Source organism: Colias eurytheme, chromosome 16, assembly GCF_061535395.1.
Source record: "Colias eurytheme isolate Ceu_HAF_F1 chromosome 16, ilColEury1 Martin Lab GWU primary, whole genome shotgun sequence".
NCBI lineage: Eukaryota > Metazoa > Arthropoda > Insecta > Lepidoptera > Pieridae > Colias > Colias eurytheme.
Genome location: NC_142995.1, coordinates 5538539 through 5566101, shown reverse-complemented (window position 1 = coordinate 5566101; position 27563 = coordinate 5538539). Strand labels below are relative to the sequence as shown.

The 27563-nt window shown below is 32.1% G+C and overlaps 1 protein-coding gene across 3 annotated transcripts; it reads right to left on the bottom strand.

Moving 5' to 3' along the window:
• Nucleotides 1-27563, bottom strand: LOC149901789 (putative peptidoglycan muropeptide transporter SLC46). Of its 3 annotated transcripts, XM_090111071.1 has the most exons (6): nt 15877-16992; nt 15693-15794; nt 15181-15402; nt 4085-4306; nt 3638-3794; nt 1-1550 (listed from the first exon to the last, which is right to left on the bottom strand). In XM_090111071.1, exons 1-6 carry the CDS (start codon nt 16835-16837, stop codon nt 1451-1453), a joined length of 1764 nt encoding a protein of 587 aa, XP_089967197.1. In that variant the 5' UTR covers nt 16838-16992; the 3' UTR covers nt 1-1450. The 3 variants fall into 3 exon arrangements, with proteins under 3 accessions (XP_089967197.1, XP_089967195.1, XP_089967196.1); XM_090111069.1 differs by lacking the exons at nt 15181-15402; nt 15693-15794; nt 15877-16992 and adding exons at nt 19215-19316; nt 25994-27563; XM_090111070.1 differs by lacking the exons at nt 1-1550; nt 3638-3794; nt 4085-4306 and adding exons at nt 9545-9779; nt 12515-12671 and having other exon boundaries at nt 15877-17041.

The window sequence follows — 27563 nt, the reverse complement described above, 5'->3', positions numbered from 1 at the left end:
TTATAATTTCAAACATTTATTGGAGGTACAATATGCACCATGAATTTATACTATTTTAACGTATTACATAGTAATATTATACATAAAACATTATTTAAATAATATCTGACAAGTAAAGTATTTACGTAGGTATATTTAATACTAGCTTCCGCCCACGACTTTGTACGTGCATCCCCGTTTTCCCCCGTTCCCGCAAGAATTTCAGGAAATCCTTTCTTAGCGGATGCCTACGTCCTAACATCTACCTGCATGCCAAATTTCAGCCCGATACGTCCAGTGGTTTGGGCTGTGCGTTGATAGATCACTATATCAGCCACCTTTGAGTTATATATAATATATAGATTAACATTAATAGTCATATTTATTATGACTTATCACATTTTTAACTACATTACTGTGTTTTTGTCATTGGATAATGATTTGAAATACTTTAGGTACCTATATATTATTCTTTTGTTCGGATATTTACAACACATACATTATTAATTTGTAGTAATAATAGTAACATTTATTAGTTCATCTTTTAAAAATAATTGAACACATATAAATTCTTGTAATAGATAGTTGTTGTCTTTGGTTAATACCTATTTATATGAAAGAAGTTTGAATCCTAAATTAATGAAAATTACGGAAAATTTAAGCTTTTAAGAAAAATCTGGCAAACAATTACGAAAATATACTTTTATTTCTTACAATAATAAACCGACGTAATATTATTTAAGTTTTAAAAAGTTATTGAAGATATTGAAGATAATTAAAATTCAAACTATCAATCGTAATTATACTCTCTGAAGTAAAAAGCGTCAAACTTACTGCGAGAGTAATAAGTTCATTGTGCGATTAAGAGAAAAGTTTCTTCAGACAAAAGCATTAATAACGCGATAAAACTTACAGTTAAATTTCTCAAAACTAAAAAAGAGCCATTGTAAACCTATTATGGTTTTAGTTTTTTACCCGACTGCAAGTGGTGTCAATAGATTCGTCTTATTCGTGACATCGGCTATATCAAAATTGAAAAAAAGGCGTAGGTAATCATTAGTAAAATTAGCAGTTGGATAAATTATTATTATATAAAACAAGATTGTATATGATATATAAAATACATCATTAATTTTTTTCGTAACTACTAGTTACCTTTTTCGTCAAGGTATTTTTTTAGCACGCTTTAAAAACCATAAGTACGAACATAGGTCATAAGATCCGCTTCTTATTAATTTTATCAAAGAATTAGCTTACATAATTATTGTACAAAAAACATTGTCATGGTAGAAAATAGTACAAGATTCTATAGTCGTTCCATCCTAATTTTACAATAATTTATTTTAAAGAATTTCTTACCTATAACAATCTTAAGATATTAAGGGTTCCTCACGAGATCGTGAACCTCAAGCCTAAAACATATAAAACATTGTACAATAATCCATTTGTTTCTACAAAATATGTGCTTTATTTAGAACCTCGAAATTTCATTTGATCTGGCGAATTCTTCTTTTCTGCAGGGGTCTGTGACTAGTATTTTGTTCCTTTTCCTCACCAAAGTATAAATAACCCTGCAAATTATTAAAAAAAGATATAGGTTATTTAATAAGATTCTATTGAATTTGGTAATAAGAAAGGACACGTTTTTAACGAAGATATGTCATTTGTAAATCCTTAACCTGTATTTGCGAATGAATAACATAAGATATGTACGCAAAATTTATTAAAATAATAATAATATTTTCACAGTTATATCTCCTTTTATTAATAACTGAGCAATAACTATGAAAACAGACATTCAACAATACATAAAAAATTAAGGCGTAATTATTAATAATTTGGAAAATCCAAAAGTGCACGCCTCATAATTTTTTTTAATAAATATTTATTAATTATTATTTTTGTTTATTTAATAACAATTAAACCACATCGAATCAGACCCTGAAAAATGAAAGGGTTCTATTCCTGAGCATACTCAAGCGTAAGAGGAAAAAAAGACTCGATTAGTAAAGTATTTCGGTCGCTATCGTGTTAACAAGAAAAAGGATCCGCACATACAGACACACGGACGTCCAAGACAGAACTTTTTTAAACTGTTTTTTAACTAGTTTAAATAACAAAAATGACATCAAAAATATTATGAACGTTAAAAATAGTGTTTTTTCTTAATATGTGTGTGTATGTATTATCTTACAAGTGCAATGTATGATACATAAAGACATTTTAAGTTTGAAAAATCAGATGTTTTGCGCGAAGTGACAGTAGTACCCACCTCAACGCTTCGCTTATGAGGCGTGCAATAATACTATGTTGTCCCAAGATATAATTACGCATTAGGTGTTAATAAATCATTGAGATAATATTACTACGTATGGAGGAGACACCACGAACAAAATCTGTGCGCCATTTTTTTGCTCTAACTAAGTTTTAAAAATTATTATCTACAGTTATTATCTGTAGTTAGGTACTTAACGATGAAAGTTATTCCTTTGCACTTTTCCGTATTATTTGTATTATTTGTGCAATATCGTAACACACACGAAGGCATGTTTGATGCGTTTCACTTTAAAACCATTAAAAATACCGCTCAACATATGATGGAACATAAGTGATGTAGGCGGTGTCGTCTCCATATTAATATTATCTCAATGTAATAAATATATATTTTATTACCTACGAATGCTTTGTGTCTAAAATAATCAACCGATGAAAATGTTTAAGTTCGATTGATAATAGTAAGTAGATACAACACTCACGTGACACCGCACCGTGTTATCATATTATATAATAATAATATGTATGTTCTTAACTTCATAATACTTCTTAAAAAGCTGAACGTATAATTTTATAATCGCATAGGTAAGTCTGATCATCGTAGATTATATCAGTTAATGTAAAAGCCGTATTATTTTGTTGTAATGTATTAAAAATTAATTAATTACATAAATTATTTATGTATTCATGAATGCATATCGCCGTCAGCACATTGTAATAATCATATAGCGAAAAGATTACACTTAACCATTTAAAGTCTTAAAGAACATGTCTTATGATTGACATCATAATGCGATAAATCGATTTTAAAAGGGATCTTTAATATTCCAACAAATATCTGGGTAAAACTTTCTCTGCTTGTGTAACACTTTTGTATAATCTTATGCATTTATAAGTTTTTATTATTATTGGGAAATGAAACTTGTTTAAGGTATATCTGCGACCTGCGTATAGTGATAAAGTTTACTGCGAAATCGTAATTTATCACGTAATTTATCACTTTTAACGTTGCATATATTTTTGTCTGGGGTTTTTACTGAATAAATGTATACCTACGTAAGATATCTTAAAAGAGGAAATTTAAGCTATTTCAAAAATTTGAATTTAATTTTATTGTAAGGTACGCTTGTCGCTTAACGTAGATATTGATAAAATAGGTATTTTACATTAATTTTATGTATTCTAGTATTTAATATTACTCCAGTATTTTGTTATTATTATAATCTCATAGCAATCGCTTTGCATAGTTGTTCAACTGAATACAGTCAAAAGTGGTTCTGGTAGGTAGGTACCTACCTACTCCATTAAATAAAATGGCAAACGTGGTTACCATATTATTTACTCTTTTACACGTACATATTTACGCATGAAATAGGCTACTCACATGAATAATCCCAAAGCGAAGACCGTAAGGGCAGCGTCGAACAAATAAAAAGCGCCAGGTAGGGTTTCTATTGTTGACACGTAAATGAAGCTAGATGTAGGCATGTATATGGAAGGGGCGAGGGCCTCCATCACACCCATTATTGAACTAAGCTTGGCTGAAATAAAAGCAAACTATCGTAAAGGTTTACAAGTACAAAACTTGGCCTGAATACTTTGTTAGCGATAAATGATGGATGTGGATTTGTGGAGTGAATGGACTTTTTATGTTTATATGATTACAGGTGTGCTTCTTTCCTGTTTGAAAATAACTTCTCAGAAATCGTCCGTAATGTATGTAAGTATAGGTATTTGATTGTTATGATGGAAAATAAGCACATTCAAAAACATGTACGGTAAGTGTATTCATAGCCAAGTGAATTAAAGAATGAAACTATAATATACTAACCTACATCTTCGCTAGGAACAGACTTAGTAGCAAGAGACCGGACAGCGGTCAAGCCTGAAGAACTGAAGATATTGAATACTGGTGCCAAGTAGTACCAGTTTCGAGTGGGAGCGAAAGTGAGAACGAAACATGCTGCTATCCTGCTCAAACCAGCTAGAACACCAATAACGCTGTCTTGCACTTCAAATTTTTTGCTCAGTATAGTGATACAGAATAGGGTTCCTGAAAATGAGTTTTAAAGTATATCACAGGAATAATTTTTATCTATAGGTACTAATATCAGTTATTAGTTAAGTGCTAAGTTAAGCAAACGCGCTGGTCTAACAAAACGAAATTACATATTATTCTATGTCGCCGTTACTAGGTTACGTTGTTGAATTTTGTTGAACTTTCAAATGTTGCCTATTAAAATGACAATCAAGAGTACAATGCATGTACCTACATAATATATCAATGTTTTTATGTCGTACGTACAAAAGAAGGATCAGGACAAGAAATCAGTATTTGCGACGAAAGCTTTTCACTTTTAAATAATAAATAATTCCTTGGTGTAGAGTTGGTTCTAGGTGGCGCTATGTAAAATATAAAATCATGTAAGTACATATATTTCGTTCCTATAATAGATGTACGATCAACTAACGTGCATTGCAACAAACTAATCGTTACTAATTGATCCCCTGGTTATATTTTTAAATTTATAGCATTTATGCGCGTATTTGTATTATTATGGGGCTCTTCACAATTACTGATTAACTGTCACTAACACTGTAGGTATAAAGTGAAACTACATAGATATTTAAGATAATAATATATTGCGTGTCGACTTCGTCACGAAGACAGTTTTACTGACATCATAAATGTATGTTAATATTGTACATGTATATCCAGCATTATTTTCGACAGCATTACGATTTTTAGTTAGGAATTTGTCGTTTATTCAACTGTTATTCAATTCATTATTATCATGAATAAAAGGCAAGGTTGTTATCACTTAAACTCAACTTGTTTTTGAATTAACTAACTGAAGGTCGTTTACATTTATTTAGCCTTCTTTGGTTCTGGGCACTATTGGTTTCACATTCGGAATTGAAAATTAATGAGTGCTATTATGAAATTTATTATTAAGTACCTACTCCAGTTTTTGCAAGGAATGTTCACATTACGCTTGGTTTACTAAAACCATAAATTAATTTCTAAGATTTTTTAAATCAACCGATTGTTGTTTCGTTGGTTAAAAAAGGTATAGTAAGATAAATGCTGTTCTAAAATTTCCAGATTTTACGATCGCTATAATAAATATTTTACACATATTTAATAGTATTTTAATATCACATAAGCTAAATAGAGGGACCAATTGGAAATAACTGTTGAAGATCATCCTTTTTTTTTCTCCACTATAGAGAGTAGAGCAACGTTTGCATTGCCACTTATCAGGTTTATTATACGCCAATTCTCTGAACATTGATTTGTAAAATTCTTTATTCTAGCACTCTATAAAAAAATATAATACGTAACTAGATAAGGTTAGAAAAACCTAATTATTTTTATTGAATATATGTATATAGGTATATTTATGTACTTATACAAATAATGGTAATGAAGGTACGGTCTAAATCATAGGTTCATTAAACTCACTGGTAATTATTCACACCTGAAATGTAGGTATAAATTAGGTAATTTATATTAAATCATACAATCTTTGCAAAGAGATAAGGAATTGGAACATTTTATAGACTTTGTACGTTTTCATGTTATTGTAATCCTTGACCTATGGTAATAACTAATATATATATTAAAACTATGTTGCAGATACTAAAATAATAATTTATTTACGTAAGTGAATTGATGGAATTTGTTGATTTTTTATTGTTCTGGTAAAGAGTTCATCTTTTTTGCACGCCTCATAAGCGAAGCGTTGAGGTGGGTACTACTGTCACTTCGCGCAAAACATCTGATTTTTCAAACTTAAAATGTCTTTATGTATCATACATTGCACTTGTAAGATAATACATACACACACATATTAAGAAAAAACACTATTTTTAACGTTCATGATATTTTTGATGTCATTTTTGTTATTTAAACTAGTTAAAAAACAGTTTAAAAAAGTTCTGTCTTGGACGTCCGTGTGTCTGTATGTGCGGATCCTTTTTCTTGTTAACACGATAGCGACCGAAATACTTTACTAATCGAGTCTTTTTTTTTTCTCTTACGCTTGAGTATGCTCAGGAATAGAACCCTTTCATTTTTCAGGGTCTGATTCGATGTGGTTTAATTGTTATTAAATAAACAAAAATAATAATTAATAAATATTTATTAAAAAAAAATTATGAGGCGTGCACTTTTGGATTTTCCAAATTATTTTTAATTAAAGCATCTTATTGTACCATTGGCTGATATAAATAAATAATTAAAACATTTCTCCCGCACCGTATATTTCATAAAATGATATTCTACTGGTATTATTCGGTTTTTAAGTTTATAATTTATACATTATCGATCATCTATGGACAACAAACTTCCATAAACAAACATTACTACTCCTGGGGAAAATAACGTTGGAATGAAGTCGATTAAAATGATTTCACGAGAATTCTTACTGTTCTCAGAATGAACTCTACAAAAACTGGTAAGTACAATACATTGTCTATATAAATTTGGCATTCATTAACATTATCTAGCATACTTTGAACACATTATCGTAAAATTACTACCTATTATTTGAATATTATATTATAACAGTAATCAAATATAAGAACGATATATTCATTGTTTAACTTTATTTATTGAATTTATATTTTTGGTTTTATGGCATTCAAATGCTTTATAAATATAAATTTATAAAGAATAGAAAAAATTCGATCACGAGGCGGGACTCGAACCCGCATCCTTCGCGCCATTCCGGGGCGGATGCCTGACCAACTCAGCCACTCGTGACCCGCCAGAGCAATCGAATTTATTCTATTCTTTCAGTTTTATGTGTCTGAAGGGACACACCGCGCGCCATCTATTGAGATGATTAACAACCATTTCAACCAATATGAAGCACTTTTCAGTGAATACAATATTGTAACGATGGAACACGACCTTTTTTGTTGAATTTATATTTTTGGTTTTATGGCATTCAAATGCTTTATAAATATAAATTTATAAAGAATAGAAAAAATTCGATCACGAGGCGGGACTCGAACCCGCATCCTTCGCGCCATTCCGGGGCGGATGCCTGACCAACTCAGCCACTCGTGACCCGCCAGAGCAATCGAATTTATTCTATTCTTTCAGTTTTATGTGTCTGAAGGGACACACCGCGCGCCATCTATTGAGATGATTAACAACCATTTCAACCAATATGAAGCACTTTTCAGTGAATACAATATTGTAACGATGGAACACGACCTTTTTTGTTGAATTTATATTTTTGGTTTTATGGCATTCAAATGCTTTATAAATATAAATTTATAAAGAATAGAAAAAACCTCTGGCGGGTCACGAGTGGCTGAGTTGGTCAGGCATCCGCCCCGGAATGGCGCGAAGGATGCGGGTTCGAGTCCCGCCTCGTGATCGAATTTTTTCTATTCTTTATAAATTTATATTTATAAAGCATTTGAATGCCATAAAACCAAAAATATAAATTCAACAAAAAAGGTCGTGTTCCATCGTTACAATATTGTATTCACTGAAAAGTGCTTCATATTGGTTGAAATGGTTGTTAATCATCTCAATAGATGGCGCGCGGTGTGTCCCTTCAGACACATAAAACTGAAAGAATAGAATAAATTCGATTGCTCTGGCGGGTCACGAGTGGCTGAGTTGGTCAGGCATCCGCCCCGGAATGGCGCGAAGGATGCGGGTTCGAGTCCCGCCTCGTGATCGAATTTTTTCTATTCTTTATAAATTTATATTTATAAAGCATTTGAATGCCATAAAACCAAAAATATAAATTCAACAAAAAAGGTCGTGTTCCATCGTTACAATATTGTATTCACTGAAAAGTGCTTCATATTGGTTGAAATGGTTGTTAATCATCTCAATAGATGGCGCGCGGTGTGTCCCTTCAGACACATAAAACTGAAAGAATAGAATAAATTCGATTGCTCTGGAGTCTGGCGGGTCACGAGTGGCTGAGTTGGTCAGGCATCCGCCCCGGAATGGCGCGAAGGATGCGGGTTCGAGTCCCGCCTCGTGATCGAATTTTTTCTATTCTTTATAAATTTATAACTTTATTTATTTCAAAATTTTAGCAGCAAAATATTATCGTTGCGAATTTAATATAATTTTAATTCATTATCTAAGAATAAAATGTTAAATAATTATTGTTATAACCTACTTCAGATTCAAATCAAGAATTACAGATATTATTATTATGAAAACAAAAAGAATCCGACAGCTAATTAATGGAACCTATGTCCACCGATGTCACTACCGCAATTTTGATGATTGCAAAGATAGGGTCCCTACCTCATAAATCGAAATCCGCGGTTTGGGCTGTAGGTTTGCATACATAAATACATATTTACACTCGAAAAAAATAATCCTCCTTTCACAGTAAGGAAAAAAGCAAACGACAACATTAGTATATCTTTTTACTGCCCAGCGATGACTTGATGAATTATATTATAAGGCTGTATTTTGCAAGTCGATTTTATAGATAAAAATAATAGTTACAAAAGCATTCATGCCCTTATTATCACATCAATAATATTGAATATTGTATGCATATTATACTAAATACCAACGGTTAATAACCTTTGTATGCAGGAAAAGTTAAAATCAACGCATGTGTTTTATATTATATTTTTTATATTGATAAATGAAGTAGGTAAGAAGTGTTATCGTCGTTATTTTAAAACATCTGTTTTTTTGATCACCACTACATATATAAAAAGAATATAATCGCCATATTAACGTATTAATTATGTTGATAAATAATTTTAGTGCAACTTAATTTGTTTTGTGGAATATTGGCCGATATTAAAAACGACGCAGTTTCCCAATTCATTTAGTGTAATACTTTTTTGGCATCATGAATATGTTAATGTTTATATTACTAGTAACATTTTTGAAGACTCCTGCGCAGAGGCGGCGGAAAGTCCGCGGTGTGGTCCACAGCCCACGGCCTCGCGTTGCTAGGGGCCCTCGTGCCTCACAAATTTGAAGCACACGTCATAAGGCTTTACTTATAAAAAAACAGTTGACTATATGACTCTATATTTGTAAAAAATATGTCATATTTCTAACATCATCAGAGGGCCGAGGCTCGAGACAAACGTCAAAACGTAAAGCAATAGAATCCGCTATCGATATTAATAATTGACATAAGCGTATGATGTTTTGCTAAGGATTTGGTCACGCTTACAACGACGACGATGACCACGAACAACGTTTTCATCCAGTCGTTTGTTTTCATTCGGCGCCTCATCAAATCAAGCGTAAAACTCGAGAAATGCTATTAGCTACGGCTATTTTTGTTAAGGAACACAAGGAACGCAAGGTTCACATAAAGTGAAAACACGAAAAAAGGACGACAGGGCGGGCAGTTAGTCAGAAATAAAAATAATCATCATATTTCATATGTAATTTTTTGATACATAATTTTCATAAAACGGTAACGGCATTTTCATGAGCGTGTTTTTCTTTCAGTTCCGGATTCTTCACAACATCTTTCAACGCTCGTCTATGCGATATATAAAGGTATCTGCAATTTAAAAAAAAAATATTTAAATGTTGTATAATAATTATCTTCAAACAAATTTAATATAAGAAATAAATCGTGAAAGGTCATCAGGAGATTCTTCTTAAGACCGCCAAACCTAGAATTTACTTTTTAAATGTTTAAAATTCAAGAGGTTTTGATTGTAATCTCCATAAGTAAACTTCTTTTACAAGGAGATAATATTATTATTATCTAAGTTTACTTCGTATATACAAAATCAGGAAAAAAGGCTGCTGTAGAAAAATAATTACTATTTGATTGACTAGTGTTGAACTTATAGCTTAGTAGGTATAGCACAATTTCGTTAAGACGACTTACATACATTTATAGATATACTTATATTATACATTTATAGATATACTTATTGAACTATTGAAATATATTCCTCAATATTAACTGTTTAATTCAAGTTTTATAATCGCACCGCTCATATGCGGATATTATTCGAGCTTTTTGTAAACCGTTTTGTTGATATAGTGTGTAGTCATTTTTTTAAGGAAACTTCAAAAAGCTGATAAAAAATTAATGATTTGATACCACTATGATTCTCGAGAAGCAGACACACAACGTATAAAATAATATAATAATCGACTAGAATTCCAAAGCGTACTGAGTCACGAAACACAATTAAAAAAATGACCTAGACCTTTAAATTGGACGGGTGGAAATATTTAATGTATAGCTTGTGTTACTTCGTGTTTTATTATATATATCTAATTTTAATAATTTTAAAGTATTTTTTTTAATTATTATAACTAGCTTACCTACCGCCCGCGGCTTATCACATATGCAATTTATTAACAACTAGCTGTGCCCGCGACTTCGTCCGCGTGGAATAGTGACTGCATAGTAGTTACTACTTAACACACAATTATTGAGTAAACACGTCTTGAAACACGTACTATCATATACAACTAAATTATAAGTACTTACACATTATTATAAAGTTAAGAAATAAAATAAATAATAACACAAAAGAACTGTTAGAAAAATTTATTACTAAACTGAGCTAGGTATAAAACTTAGGTACAGAAGAGTTCAAAATTTCCAGGATGTGGTTATTCTCCCGCTCCCATATTCCTTCTACTTTCACAGACGTTCAACTTTTCCCTTTCACCCCTAGTAAATGGCAGAACCGATTTTGATCTAAACCATGTCTATTGTCTAATCATACCTATATATTATGTACATGTCATATCCTTTCGTTTGGTACTCCATTTGGATTATTTATCCCCACTATCACCCCTAAGGTGCCCTATATGTAATAAACAGATTAACCAATTTTGATAAAACATGACTAATTGTAATTCACACGTCATTTGATATGCCGCTTGATTATATTATTTGACCACATTCGATTATTCATTCCCACTTTTACCGCTATAAATCAATAAATGGATGAACCGATTTTGATTAAATATGCCTCATCATACTTCTCACGTCAGGTCATGCCCTTTCATTTGATATGCCACTTGGGTATATTATTTGACAACTTTTATTCCCACTTTTATACCTATATCCAATAAATGGATGAACCAATTTTGATAAAATATGTCTTATTGTACTTTACACGTCATGTCTTTCATTAGATACGTCACTTGAGTATATTTGATAAAATTCATTTATTTATTCCCACATTTACCCCTATATCAAATAAATGGATGAACCGATTTTGATAAAATTTGACTAATTGTTTCTGACATGTCGTCTATTTTCATTTGATATATCACTTGGGTATAACCTACATTAACAACCTACATTAACAACTAACATTCGTTTTTTTCATTCCCACTTACCCCTATATAATATAATAAACAACTAATGTAACAAAAAAACGCATCTAATTGGTATTACCCGTTAGCGAGCTACGGTGGCACAGACAGACACGCAATACACACATAGCGGACATAACACTCCTCTTTTTGCGTCGGGGGTTAAAAATAATACCTACGACATAATTTCAAAGACCTTTTATAGTATAGAAAATTTACCTAGAAGTAACCATAATGCTACATATTTGTGCAGGTTTTAGACCTTCTTCTTTTGACCCCCCCTACTACCCCCTCACCCCCCCCCCCCACGCTTGGGGACTTTCGATATGATCATCTGGACATGTCAAGGAATAACTTTAGCGTATAATTTACGTAATAAAGTAATTCATGTATAGAATGCCTTAGCAAATGTTCGCTGTGATTACTTAAATGGTCATAACTTTTTTATTTATGAACCGATTGACATGAAATAAACACTAAATGTTAAATGAAGCTTACCACAATATATTAGTGAAAACCGCATCTAAATCGGATAAGCTGTTTCTGAGATTAGCGTGTTCAAACATACAGACAAACAGACAAACCGACAAACAGACAAACAGACAAAAAATTTTTTAACAACAGTTTTGGGTTTGGGATCGATTTAGTAATAACCCCTGCTAATTTTTTTTTACATATTTTCATTGTACAGACACCACTTTTCTAGAATTTTATTATATGTATTGATGATGATGATGATAGGACGAGGCAATGTGCCGAAGAGTGCCAGAAACGACATAAGGGGGCTTCCCATTCTAATAGAAAAATTAAAATACTTAATAACTCATTCGAATAGTATAATATTGCATAGGCATTAGGAATACAAAATTGGTTATCTTATAAAAATATCATTACAATTTATAGTTGTTGTACAATCTTTGAATTTCTCTACTCAAAAATACTTACATAAAAATGAACACAGCCGGCACCGTCATCATTCCACCGAGAAGGTAAAACGCTCCCGTAAAGGTGTCAAGTGTATGCGAGTACACTTTACTATAAATAGGCGTATAGATTACAGGAACCACGGCTTCCACAAAACCGATTAAGGAACACATCTTTCCTGCAATGAAAAATTACACTTATAACATAATATATTTTAACGAAAATCTATTTATTGCCTATTATGATATGCTCAAAGTCTAAAATCGCTCACGCAGCGAAAAGATAGTAAAAGAGGAAGAGCCACAACGTAAAATTCGCGTTGTAGCTCTTATGAAAATGCAGCGTGGCATCTTTTCATTGCCACAGCGCGTAGTGAGCGAAAGAACTCAAAATTCGTGTTTTGGCTCCGTTTACTGTGACCACAAGGCGTTGAATGATTTTGGAATTTGAAAATAATCTGTAAGCGTTGCACATTTTTAGACAGCTAACGGAGTCCGATCTTTAATAGATTTTTCTGACAGATATTATGAATAACTAATGTGGACACTACCCAGAAATCATGATCCCATAGTACTAATGGATAAAAGCACGCACACATCGCGCATGGCTACTTTTTATTTAGTAGACTGAGACATTACAAATGATAATAATCTTTTACATGATGGAGCTAATTAATATAGTCCATTAGAAAAACATTATTGCCGTGATGATAGTGATTGTTCATAACTCCCCTGTTAAGAAGACGATGCTATTAAAGCCGGTTTCAAACTATCGTCTAATGTTAGTATGCCGAAATGATATTTTAAAATGATCTTCAATCGCTGTATCTTATTTAAACTCTCTTAAATTTGAAACTTTGATATACTGGTGGGTGGCAACGTTATTTTTTATTCCAGGTGTAGATTAGGAAATAAAAGTTTACGTATTCTTTTCATATTTCAATTTATCTGCGCATGTTGTAACATCACCACTGCTCGAACGGTGAAGGAAAACATCGTGAGGAAACCGACATGTCGAAGAATCAAAAGTTCGACGATATGTGTCATCCGCCAACCCGCACTTGGCCAGCGTGGTGAATTATGGCCTGTACCCTCATAGGAGGCCCGTGTCCCAGCAGTGGGAACATATATGGGCTGATGATGATGATGATGATGATGATTTGTGTCGCCTTCCACAAGATTTAAAAGCAATGTAAGAAAATTTCCTTTTCTTTTGTCCACGTTTTTGGTAGAGATAGTTATTTATAAATTAAAAATAAATATGAATTTGTTAGTTGTAACTTTTGCACTTAATTTAAATAAAATACGAAAGATTTTGTAATCTGAAAAGCAGTTCGTAGACAGTAGTAGAAGTTATTTTTATCTCTCAAAAGTTTTTTTAAGTTGTGAAATTGTTATAATATCTTAATATTGCTTAAGAAAATCAATGACATAGAATATAAGTAAAATTTTGTATTACCTAGTGTTATTAAGTAACTGAAGTTTAGCAGTTAAGTCAAATTGGATAATGTTGATAGTTTGTGCTTGACGCTGGACAATAACGAAGAGGTCTTGGGTTCAATCCCCGAAAAAGAGACGGAACTTGACTTTTTTGTAAAACGTAATTACACAATCATCCAGCAAAAAATGTGGGGTCTGATCATGACATCATACATTAGCTAGGTGTGGCAAATTAAGACAATGAACACTTTCTATCCAATCTATATATGTAGATAAAAAAATCCGGCTAGTCACTGCTACGGTTTTACTGATTCCAAGGGACTTTCACTAGTATAGCATCATAGCTTTTGTAAAAGAACGAATTACCTACAATTTATTTTATATAATATAATATAATCTTATATATAAAAATGAATCGCAAAATGTGTTGGTAAGCGCATAACTCGAGAACGGCTGAACCGATTTCGATAATTCTTTTTTTATTATATTCCTTGAAGTACGAGGATGGTTCTTATGTAGAGAAAACGTAAACATGTACCACGGGCGAAGCCGGGGCGGACCGCTAGTCTTATATATAAAAATGAATCGCAAAATGTGTTGGTAAGCGCATAACTCGAGAACGGCTGAACCGATTTCGATAATTCTTTTTTTATTATATTCCTTGAAGTACGAGGATGGTTTTTATGTAGAGAAAACGTAAATATGTACCACGGGCGAAGCCGGGGCGGACCGCTAGTATAATAATATAAAGACATTCCATCAGATTTTTATGATGTGGGTCATCTTTTTATTTGATACGTTCTCTATTACATAACACGTTATTTATGTAGAAAAAAAATAACTGGTTTTTTGAATTATCAAACAAAATTATGCTATTTTAGTGGTCGTTTTGTGTTGTGATAATGATATAAATCTTTGCGACTAGTATGCACTAGTCCGGTTAGACGTGACCTCAAACTTTGATAATTTTGATAATTGTTTAAAAGTTTAGTTCTATAATTTATTTATATATAAAATATTCATTAAATAAAACCACTGATTGATGAATCCGAAATAGCTGCACAAAAAGGAATAGACACCACATTTCGTAATGCTATTACAATTTTACAAAAATAACAAGTTTTAATTTTGTTTAGTCTACCAATATGAAGTTTCAATGCAATCTAGATGATTCCTAAGCAGCTAATTTATACATATTAATTAATTATACCAAGTAAAATACTCTATAAATATTAAAAATCAACATACCCACTTCATCAGGTTCGACAATCTTAGTGCCCAGCGATCTTATCACGGTTGTTCCAGAGTTTCCAAAGAAATCAAATGCTGGGCCAGAAAAGAACCAATTTCTATTTGGGGCAAGTCCGTACACAATGCTGGCTGTAATTTTACAGCTGGTAGCTATTACACCAATGACTGCGTCGTGCATTTTTAGAAGCTTACTGAAGATTGACACTGCTATTGTTGTACCTAAAATATAAGCATTGAATATTTAAACAGGGTTAGCTAACTCAAGAAATTTCTTTGACGAATTTTTTTTTTGAAGTGAAACTTCTATAAGCGCGTTGAGTGTAAAATCTCAAGGTAACATCATGTCAATACCATCATGTAATTCAGTAAGGCAACGATTTTGGAATCTTTAAATCTTGCCAAAGAAGTTTAACTTCTGACACGTGTGCTCGGCACACACGCTCTTTTTTATTTTCGCCTTGACCTCTATAGTTTTGAGAAACATTGTACGTAGTGTGCTATGTACTAACCTGCTAAACCCATAAGTAATGAGTAGGTGGAGAAAAGGCTGAAGTCAACGAGATCCATATTAAACTTTTTTAGCACGTATAAATAAGTTAGTGGTCCTTCGCCTGTAATTGAAAAGTTCTTTATAGAGATGGATATTTATAAATTTACTATTGTATTAACTGGTGAAATAAAAATGGAACTTACCAAATACCGGGCCCACAACGACTATGTGTGCCCAAATAACAAGTAAAACATTGGCAAGTTTCTTTCCACGTGATAAGATTATCAATGAAAATGTATCCCATGCATTTTTTGGATTAAAGAATTGCACAATAATCTCAAAAAAAGACCCTTTTAGGGGCTCTTTCCTGACATCTTTAACCCGGAAAAAGGTATATATGAATCCAAAGCAATACAATCCTAAATTGATTCCAAATATGCCGTAGTAGCCAACTGCTTCCGTTAAGACCCCACTTATGGAACTTCCAAAAGGAAATGCCAATGTAACAATAACAGCAACAATTCCAACCCTAAAAGTCCGAGATTCCACCGTGGTCACATCTGCTATATAACTATAAGATCCCATTAATGCGATAGACAATCCACCAGACACGGCTGTAGGCACAGCTTCTATTAAAGCAGTAATCCATAAGGGCCATTCTAAGAAGTTATATGTAGCTAATATGAGGCCAATCGCTGAAATTATTTCTCCCACAATAGGCACAAGCATCAAAGCCTTTCTGTTTCCTGTTTTGTCACTCCATGCTCCAACGAACAAAATAATAATCGCCGGTAATCCACTTTGTAAGGGCTGCTGCCAAGCTGTCATGTCTGCTACCATTTTCTGTGCTCCATCCAATGCCTCTAATGTTATATTGTCATTAAAATTACCGGAAACTGCAGCTTCGCAAATGCTCTCTGAATAGTTGAGGTCCACGCGGCAGGCTTTAACCATATTTAATTTTTGAACTGCCAATCCCGATATTATACTGGGTAAAATGTAGCATAGCAGAAAAGGTTCAACGGTAAAAAAGTTGACAATGTTTACGGGGTTACATATAAATTTTAATCTTTCCACCAAGGACACGGGCGGTGGTGATGATTCGACATCTTTATTATTCTCACTTGTATTACGATCGAGTTCAAGTTCACTTACTTTTGCCATTATTTTTAGCTTTTAAGCTTCGACTTAAAACATTTTCGGTGAGACAAAAGTCCGTATATTTGTAAACACGCGCCACAACTGACATCATCAATGGCTTTGAAGCCCGGATAAACTTGTTCTTGTGTAGGTAATTATAGCTGCGGTCATATTAATCGGTTATCTTCTTTAATGATACTTACTTTAATTTTAAAACAAAATGTTTGGAAAAAAACACCATAATATAGCATAAAATCATAGTATATAATATATTATATGCATAAAATGATTCAATGTAGAAGTTTAGTTAGCTTTTTTTACTCGAAAGACGTTGATATGTTTTCATGGAAATTGTCAAACCCGTGAAGTTAAAATAGCGGTTAATTTTTCACATATTCTTAATTTTAGTCGCATTTTTCTTGAAGTTTTCTTTCATCAATGGCTCCTAAGATCCCTCTCCTGATAATAACGTAGGTACACATCAAAAGAAGAATTATCGAAATCGGTCCATCCGTTCACGAGTGATGCCGTGACCAAGAGAAATAGGGATTCATTATTATACATTGAGATAAGAATAAAATTCGAATATACAGCTAAGTATATAGCTTTTAATAATTACGTTCTACATTAACATTGTACTTTTCCACTATTTATATATTTATAAAAGTTATCGTACATAATTATTATTCAAGTAGATATTTGAACACAAAGAACAAAAAGGGTTATTTTGGTTCCTTAGGCAAACAAAACGGTTATGAATTATGATTATCACAATTATCAATTATTAACGGAAGGCTATGATTATTTAACTATGCAGCGATATTATTAAGCAATATATATATATATTATATATTGAATTATGCACTGCTTCAATATTCAATCGGGAAATGTATAAATGTCATTCAATATATACATAGGAATCACCTTCAACGCCTTTGTTGCACATTAGAATATTTGCATAGAAAAATAATAAATAATGCAGAAGAATTCTTCCTCCCTGTGTATTAGATGTATTATTAAAACAGCTCTACCTCTCTACCCCTAACTGGCAATCCGCTTACCTTTGCTTCCCGTTCGCGCGTTTTCGTAAGATTATGTACCTATGTTTTTTTAGACACTTATATGCCTACGATTGCGAGCAGTAATATAATAATATTATGCCGGCTGAATATTGAGTTAACAAAATAAGTAATAACAAAAAAAATTGCGTCTATTAGTTGTCTAAGTATTTTTTACATAATATGGGTAAAAACTATATATCTATATAACTAATATTATAAAGCTGAAGAGTTTGTTTGTTTGTTTGTTTCAACGCGCTAATCTCAGGAACTACTGGTCCGATTTGAAAAATTCTTTCGGTGTTAGATAGCCCATTTATTGAGGAAGGCTATAGGCTATATATCATTACGCTAAGACCAACAGGAGCGTACCAATGCGGGTGAAACCGCGGAGCACAGCTAGTAATATATAAGTATAAACTATGAGTTCCCTTGAGCATAGTACACCGACAACGGGACACCCTGTACCTATATAGCGTATTTACGTGTTTATAAACTCTTCTAATAATTTATAATGGTTATATATTGTGTGCTATATAATGGTACATATTATCTTGTACTGACTCTTTAAAATATAAGAAGAAAAAAATATTTCAAATGCACGATTCTGTCTTTAGAGATTTAACACATAGGACTCACAAAATGTACGCCTTTTCGATCTAATAATAATAGATGACTTTGTAAAGAATATACACGCTTGCTTAACTTAAGTAGCAGGCGTTTAAAATTGCAAGAGTTATTGATTTTTAAAAACAGCTTTAAAATATAAAATACTCAAGTGGGAAGTTATTTAGGCCCACGTTGGATATCGGTGAATCTTATTTTTAAATATTTATTACGTCATACTCTCTACTAAGAGGTACTTAGGTGCCCATCGAAACATTTTATTTATCCATAACTTCTTATAAATCTATAGTAGTAGTATTAACATTAACGTGTAGTGTTTTTTCAAATTCGAATTCAAATTCAAATTGTTTATTTGCAAGTAAACATGGTATACCTACATAGGTGTTAAGATACATTATTACAATTTACAGCATGTTTAGCCGTCATTCAACAGCATGCAAATTAATACATTATTGATGATTATACCTATAGATACATTTTACATGTCACATCTTTCTTAATTTTATTTTATTAAAATCAATTCATTTGTTATTCATTCACATTATTATTTTTTCAATTCATTCCCAAGCGTAGGTATAAACACTGCATTACTAACTACAAAATGCCAACATAATAAATTAAAGAATGGAGAATTCTTCATTCCACAAAAACAGAAAAGAATATAAAAAAGCATAGAGACATGTTCGGTTTTTGTCAATTAATGTAAAATTACTTACCACTTAATCCCAGTATCATATTAAGTGTACCATATAGGCTGTATTCCACTTCGGTCAAATTGAATTTGCGGATCGCGTACAAATATCCAACCTGGGAGTCACCTGCAAAGATATACTATATTATTAGAATATAAGAATTCGTGTTTGTAAATGCAGTACAGTTATTATCAATCTTTAAAGACGAAGAAATAATTTTCGCAATATTAAAAAATATTGCGCGATTCTACCCGCGGACGAACCTGCGGGCAAATCAAGTATATATTTCTACATATTATGTGTTATTCTGACCTATGTTAGGTAGGTACTGAAAAGTTTCATCCAAATCTGTCTAGTAGTTTTTTCGTGAGAGATTAACAAACATCTTTAATCACAAACATTCGCGTGCAGAATATTATTAGGATTTATTATACATTTCGATACCTAAATTATATAATAGCTTTCCGCCCGCGGCTTCGCCCGTGTTTCCACGTGGTATTTCCGGGATAAAATCTATCCTATGTGTTAATCCAAGTTACCCTCTATATGTGTGCTAAATTTCATTGTAATCGGTTCAGTAGTATTTGCGTGAAAAAGTAACAAACATACGCACCTAGACATACACATTACACATACCTACACATACCTACACATACCTACACATACATCCATCCTCACAAACTTTCGCATTTATAATATTTTAGTAGGATTTTTTACTGTAAAAATATTTACCGCAGATGAAATAAATAATGTTGTTCACAAATTTAGTATGATTTTTAGAATATTGATGCACCCTTCGTTTTAAGAAATATCTACTAATTACAATACAAGTAGGTAGATATTAAAATTTAATCATTTCTCTATTTTAACTTCAAAAAGTGTAAATTTATCTACTTAAATATCAGTTTATTTGATAAAAAAAATTATATGGCTATTTCAATACATTTGATCCTCTTATACACGGTAAATAATTGTATAGGCTTATCGCTTAAAGTTCATTAACTCGACTAACTGTTTATATGTGACGTGTAATTGCCACAATACGTGAACTTAATGCTTTTATTGTTATCGTTACTTGAGAATTAGATCCGATTGTGTGAATATAACAACTAGCTTTTTCCCCCAACTCTGCCTGGGTTGCTTATTTGCCTATATTCTTTCCGTCGAACGGGATAAAAAGTATTCTTTATACGTCTTTTGATTCTTAGCTAACGGATGAAAAATCCAAATCTGTTCAGCCGTTCTTGAGTCATAAATAACATTGTAACTAACGACTTTCTTTTACAAACATGTTTAAATCTTAATTTGAATACAGACTTATCTGTAACTATGTCATGTGCGAAATTCTTATTTACTGGAGGAGCGGATTTCGTACTGCTGATGGATGTTCTTCATACAATTTTTGATAATTTTACATTTTTCAGATCGGCTATACGTATTATTAGGTTATGATCATAAACTTATATTATTGAAATAGGAACGAGTATAGCATCGATCGCTGAACCGTTTTGCAGTTGAAGGTATAGAGCGCCTAGTGCTCTATGTGTAAATCTTTTTGAATATACAGTGACTTATACCCGGACTGGTGAATATTTTTTAGCAGTAGCAAACACATCACTACATATAATTATAAATTTCTTAAAATAACGCAACAGATTTTAGAGCTTTAGACAACACAACAGATTTTTATAGGTTTTTTTAAATAGATAGAGTGATTAAAGAGGAAGGTTAGTATATAATTTGTTAAGTTTTCTATAACGTGGACGAAAGAAAGAAGGAACCAAATCCCACTTCCACTTGTTTTAGAATTATAAATTAGAGGCCGCTAAGTAAGTGTAGAATGATTTTTAGCTCAAGTTCAAGGTTATTTCGTAGCGTGTTACAAGACTTTATATAACACGCAGATTGTATAATCTAGACAAGAACAAGTTTTGCATCGATTGCTTCATACTAATCGCTAACCTCCATATTAGAAATTGGAATTATTCATAATGTTATCTTTACAAATTTTTCTACATTATACATACGTTATGTAAGCTATCCACTTGGAGTGATTTACATGTATTTAGTGCACGTAGATGAATTGAAATCTAATATCTAATATTCTAATATTTCTAATATCTAATATTCTAATAAATATTATAAAGGCGAAAGTTTGTAAGGATGTATGGATGTATGGATGTATGGATGTTTGTTTCTCTTTCACGTAAAAACTACTGAACCAATTACAATGAAATTTAGCACACATATAGAGGGTAACTTGGATTAACACATAGGATAGGTTTTATCCCGGAAATCCCACGGGAACGGGAACTATGCGGGTTTTCCTTTGAAAACGCGTTCGAAGCCGCGGGCGGAAATCTAGTTAAATAATAAAAAAAACAAAACACACACTTTTGGATAAATGTGGGTCAAAATCGAGTCGAAAGGAGTTAGTTTCATACAAACATGTCGGTAATACAAACAAACATATCAGTTAAAAAAAGGCGTGTTATAAAGAACAGCATTAATTCTAACCTATTACAAGCATGTATAATTTTCTGAGATGAATGTTTTAGGTAATGTAATAAAATAAAAAAACTGATAACTAAATAACTAAACATCAAAATACAACTAAACATCTAATTACTAAACATTACAGTCATTCTCTTCGCAGATAGTTTAAATTTTTAAATAATTTTATATCTATCGAAAAGATTTTTTAGTATTTTTGACAAATTATAAGTACCGATCTGACCCATATTTTAACATAATGAAGTCCATCAATTTAAATAAGGTCACTAGCTCTCTAGGAAGAAATTCTAACTAATTACGTACCTACTCGATTTTTAATGAGTTCTAACTTCTAACGGTATGGATTAACTTGGATGCAGTTCATGTGATTGCAATTCCATTGGATTGCGGTAACCGTGCGCTTGGCGTTATATAAGACAGTAATAATATAGTCTTTATTTATGTTTAAAAAGGTTTAGAATATGTGATTTAATGTATATTGATAATTCCGAAAGTATATTGAATTGTAAAAACTTAAACTAAATAAATATTTTCAGAACGGATTTAATTTGTATTTATTATTGGTTTAGCCTCATTGTATTGCATTATTTGTAGGTGACAATGCATATAATAATAATATATTTCATTTTTTGGAAAAAAAATTATAAGGCCATATTACTTAAATATACTTGAATTATTTGATCGATTTTTAGTCAGTTGGATTGGTATCCCAGTGGATGATAACTGTAAATTTATTGAAAAAATAAAATAAATTACGGCCCGGGTGGTGTCGCGGTGAACAACTAGTAGACAATATTTATAGTAATATCACATAAAGTGAAAACTCGGTTTGATCCTCGATGAGGACATAAAATGTTTTCGCCTGGCAGGTCATAAAATGCTGTACAGATCGAGCGAAGTCACGTAAAAATAAGTTCTCTGTATGCTTGTTTACGGGCTTACAATTTTCATCTGTAAAGTATGGAGGGAAAATTTCATACATTGCGATTTTGGTAACGTATATACGTACGTTATTGTACACCGTTAAGAAGGTATACGAACGTAACGAAGATTATATTGTGTTAAAAATTAAAATAGATTTATCTATGATTTAGATTCAGCACATTTAGAGAGTTTAAAAAAGAAAATATTCATTCATAGGTACATATATTCATAGGTATTAGTTAGTGCAAAGTTGAGGATTGTTTGAAAAATTGAAACAAGTTGAGGATTGTTTGAAAAATTGAAACACAATAAATTAGGTATAGTAAATTAAGCTGTAAGCATATAAAACTTATACAAGTATAATTTGAGCCAAAACTGTTGACTTTTTATTAAGGTTTACGCCTGATTTAATGGTTAATAACGAAAGTGGTACAACTGCAAGCAGGCCTTGATAACTTTATATTGCAGTAGCATAGATAATAATCCTTTCGCTGCAACTTTCGTTTTTGTTCGTTAAAAAGACTCAGCAAGAATCAGTTTTATTAATTCCATGTTACTGTGGTTCATTTTCTATCAATAAATTAAGCCAAATCATTTTTAGTAGATAATTTATGAAGTTATGAAGATCAAAGTTTAATTGTGAAAGTTGAGACCTGTTACACTTTAATTTAATTTAGGTAACTGCGAAAATACTCGGCAAATTTTAATTATGATAGGAAGCAATTATATTGATTACATTGAAAACTTAATGAAAAATTTAAGTGGTTTCCCAAATAATTAAGAGAATTGAAATTAAACACAGTTAGGTTTTTTTTTGTTAACGGGGAGGAAATCTAAAGATATTATACATAATAATCTCTTTTGAGGGAAAAGCGATCATATTGTGTTACCCACACAAAAAACCTCCTGTAAAACCTCCTCGGTGGCCATACTCAAAGCATGGTAGCGGAGTCTCTGAGACCTCTTATAGAACGCACCAGAGCCTAGCTTTATATTATACCAATGATTACCATCGTATATAATAGAAAACAACTAACAATTTTATGACAAATGAGGTAGGAACCATTAATTGAATTTAAGTTTTTAAACATTGCATGAAACTTGGTTAATCGAATTGATTCAATTAGCCACATACAGCAAACGAATGCCCAGAAAACCTTTATACGAATATCTCCAAACACCTAATGGCTAATTAAAGTTTAGCCAATCGGTACAAGAGATGCCAGAGTGTATAAATTAGGTTTTTGTACAGTATTGCACGTTGCTGCAGCATTGCGTGTGCAGACACTAGTTTACCTCGGTTGTTTGAGTGGAACGACCTAAATGCAGTCATACATATTTGATCGAGCTAGACATTAATGAGTTTAAGTTCTTAATAAAAATAAATGTGTCAATCTGCACTGTTTATTATATTTCGCGCGGGATCGAAACGATTATACTTACAATGAAACGAACGATTATTATACGTGCAACATAGTTAAAAACCATTCTAACCGTTTAAGATAACACTGGGTTCTCAATATTTAATTAAAATATTGTCACTGACTGACTTATCATTCTTCTGAATTGTACGGTAATCTTTTTCTCAAAAATAGGCCAAATAATTTAGAGACGAACATTTTATAACTATTCAATTTAAATCAGGGGCCACCGATAACGCTAATAGTATGGCCTAAATGTTAAGCAACGTGCATTTATTATTTTATTTTTTAAGAAAAGAAAATTGGGTTTTTGTATTAATTTTTAATAAAGTACCTATCGGTATATATTTTTATCTAATAAACATCACAGCAAAAAATTGTCACTGTAAAAAGATTCAAACCTCCTGAAGAGTTAAGGTTAATTAATTGTGCATATTATTCTGTCAAAATAGATAAAAAACGAGTTTAGTTATGATATTTCCCATCCAGCTGAAAATTGGTAAAATGATTTGAAACGTCTATACAATTTATATATTTTTAACCGACTTCAAAAAAAAGGAAAGGATAGCGATGAAACAATATCATGACATATAGCTGATTTGATGATGGAATCGGAAGGCGAATGGTTGTTCTATAATATTATGTTGAACCATTTTGGTACTTGGTATATAAATATATTCGAGGTAAAAGAAATTAGGTATTCGCGATTTTCACTGAAACGATACCTAATTTTTATCATAAAATCACTTATGAGATTAGAAATATTGGGATATCATTTTTATAAATGACTAAACTGGTCAATCATGTTTGCTTTTTACGCTTTTAAAGTTTTAAATTAATATAATGTATTCAAAAATAAAGTAGGTAATATGTAATAGGTCATTGAACTCTATAATGTATATTTTAGTTTAAAGAAGTCCTTGTTTTATTCGACATTAAAATTCAAGATTAATTTACTCGCAAAAGAAACGGCGATAAAATTGAGGTCATTATAATGTTGCATTTATACGTACATTTAAATTATCTCGAAATCGTATCGATTTAACGTAAACGCGTTTCCGACTATATGTCAATAAGTTATCAACGCTATATGCGCTCGTAGCTTTGTATTGCGTAAATACCTACGATGCATTGAAAAAACAATCATTATATTTTTATACCTATTTGTTTTTATAATATTTATATAAAAACAAAAAAAAATATTAAGCAAACTTATTAAAATGACATCTGTTACGTACAGATAATTTTGGAATCCGTGAAAAAGAAAAAGCCTTCATTTAGCTTTTGCAGTAGAGACCCACCACTTGACGTTGTTACACGTATTTAAGGAAGTTAATTACATATTTTTACTATATGTATGTAGTTTTTATTTTTTTTATTTTTTACATATCGTTGACAAATTGTATTTATATGCTAATACAATGTAAGTAGTAAATGTACTTTCTTATCTAAATGAAGGTGATATTTCAATTTGGTTTTTAGCAATTCATACCTAGTTATACCGTACCGTAATTCCTATGAATTACTATTATACAGTATACCTAATGTAAAATAATTTCCAATGGAACTTACTAGATCTTCGTTAATTCTGTCACATAGGCTTTCTGAATTTATTTATTTATAATAATTTGTATGTTGTTGCTTTTTTAATAATAAATAAATAACGTTTAAAGGACAAAATAACAATTTACTGTAACTTAGGCATTTAATTGCAATCAACAAAACTGTTATCGTATAAGAAAGTACCGTTCATATGTAAACAGGTAAAAGTTTGATTAATACATATTGTTCCTTGATAAACAAACGAAATGTGTTTATCCAAAAACCCTTTCATTCTTAATGTGTTTGATATAAGATAACGCTGCACTTCACTTTGTAAATATAATTAGAATTAAGCTATTATAAATAATTATGAGTAATTAGCGTAATTTGTTTTTGACTTACCATACAAAGGTCCCACCATCAAGAGGTATAGAACAATTACGGATAAAATTTGTTTTCTCATCCCAAATGCACGGGGGCGAACTGCTACCATCACTGTATTAGTAACCAAACTCAACACTTCCACAATCTTCCTTAATGTATAAGTTTCTGAGTCTACTGAACGTCTATCATCTTCTAGAGGTAAAATGTCTTCTAATCTAAATAAACCGTAAAGAAACGAACATATGTGCAATACAAGGATTACGCAGAATACACCGTAATACCCTAGCGCTTTTAGAGCTACTCCACTCAAAGCAGTCCCAGCTGGAGTCCCTAAGCTCACACATATTGTAACTAAGCCTAAACGAAACGTCCTCGTCTTCACAGTTGTCCTATCAGTCATGAAACTAAACATTCCCATAAATATGATAATGTAACTGCCGGTGAATGCCGGAGGCAATGCTTCAATTAATGCAGTAGCGGTTAATGACAATTCATAAAAGTAATACGTAGCTAATAAGAGTCCTATATTGGCTAAAATCTCCCCGATGAATGGGAATAGTATACATATCTTTCGCTTCTTAGTTCTGTCGCTCCAAGCACCTACAAACAATACCATAACAGCAGGAATGGCGGTCTGCAAAGGGAACTTCCACGCTACGACCGTAGCGACTAACGACTGTACGTTATTCAACTCGGCACTAAGTCCCGTTGTATTCCTGTCTCTAATACGATCGCATATGTCATCTGGGTAGTTGAAGTTTACTCTGCACGATTTTTCCAAGTGCATGTTTTGCACGGCGAGGGAGGAGAGCGCCGTGCACACCATGTACGTAAACAAGCACGGCTCGACCGTCGTTTCGCGGTATACGTACTTGATCTTTTTCAATTGGCGTTTGAATTTTTCCCGCCATGTCTCCTTCTCTTTGTTATCCGTCAGCCGTATGTTCGATTTCGTCAAGTCGATCGTGCTGCATGTGTTAACCGCGCTCGCACTCATGTTAAAAGTGAGAGTTAGTAAAAGTGAAGGCACTGTTTGTTATTTGAACCACTCACAACACTACACTCGGTATGCGGTGCCACGGCCGATAGCGACTACTTAATCCGTGGCTTTCCGACTGTCGTTTTCAAAAACCAGAGTTGTTTATATCAGGTTGTAAAATGAAGCGCGATATGAGTGTGCGCCGCGTGCGAGTCGCTCGCATCTCGGCTGCCCCGATAACAGAGGTCTCATCGCACACGACAACTGTTTTATTAAATTGTTCGTTTATCTGTGCACCTTAAGTTACTCATCGGTAAACACGACACTTGAATGGGAGGGTTCATAATTATTTACGCACTCGATGTTTATTTACGCTCGTACATATATAATACATATTCTACTGAACCGTGACGCGACAATAGCGAACTGTATTTTAAAAGGTGCTAATGATTAAACTAAGCCTGTGTACAGTTTATAATAATTTTATGCCCGATATGAGATCGTTGACTTCATTTTATTGTATTGTCTTGTTAATTTAGCAGACCGTTATACTTTTAGTAATTTGAAAAGGCGTTTCATAAGTAGAGTGGTGTGGGTAAATAAGCAGTT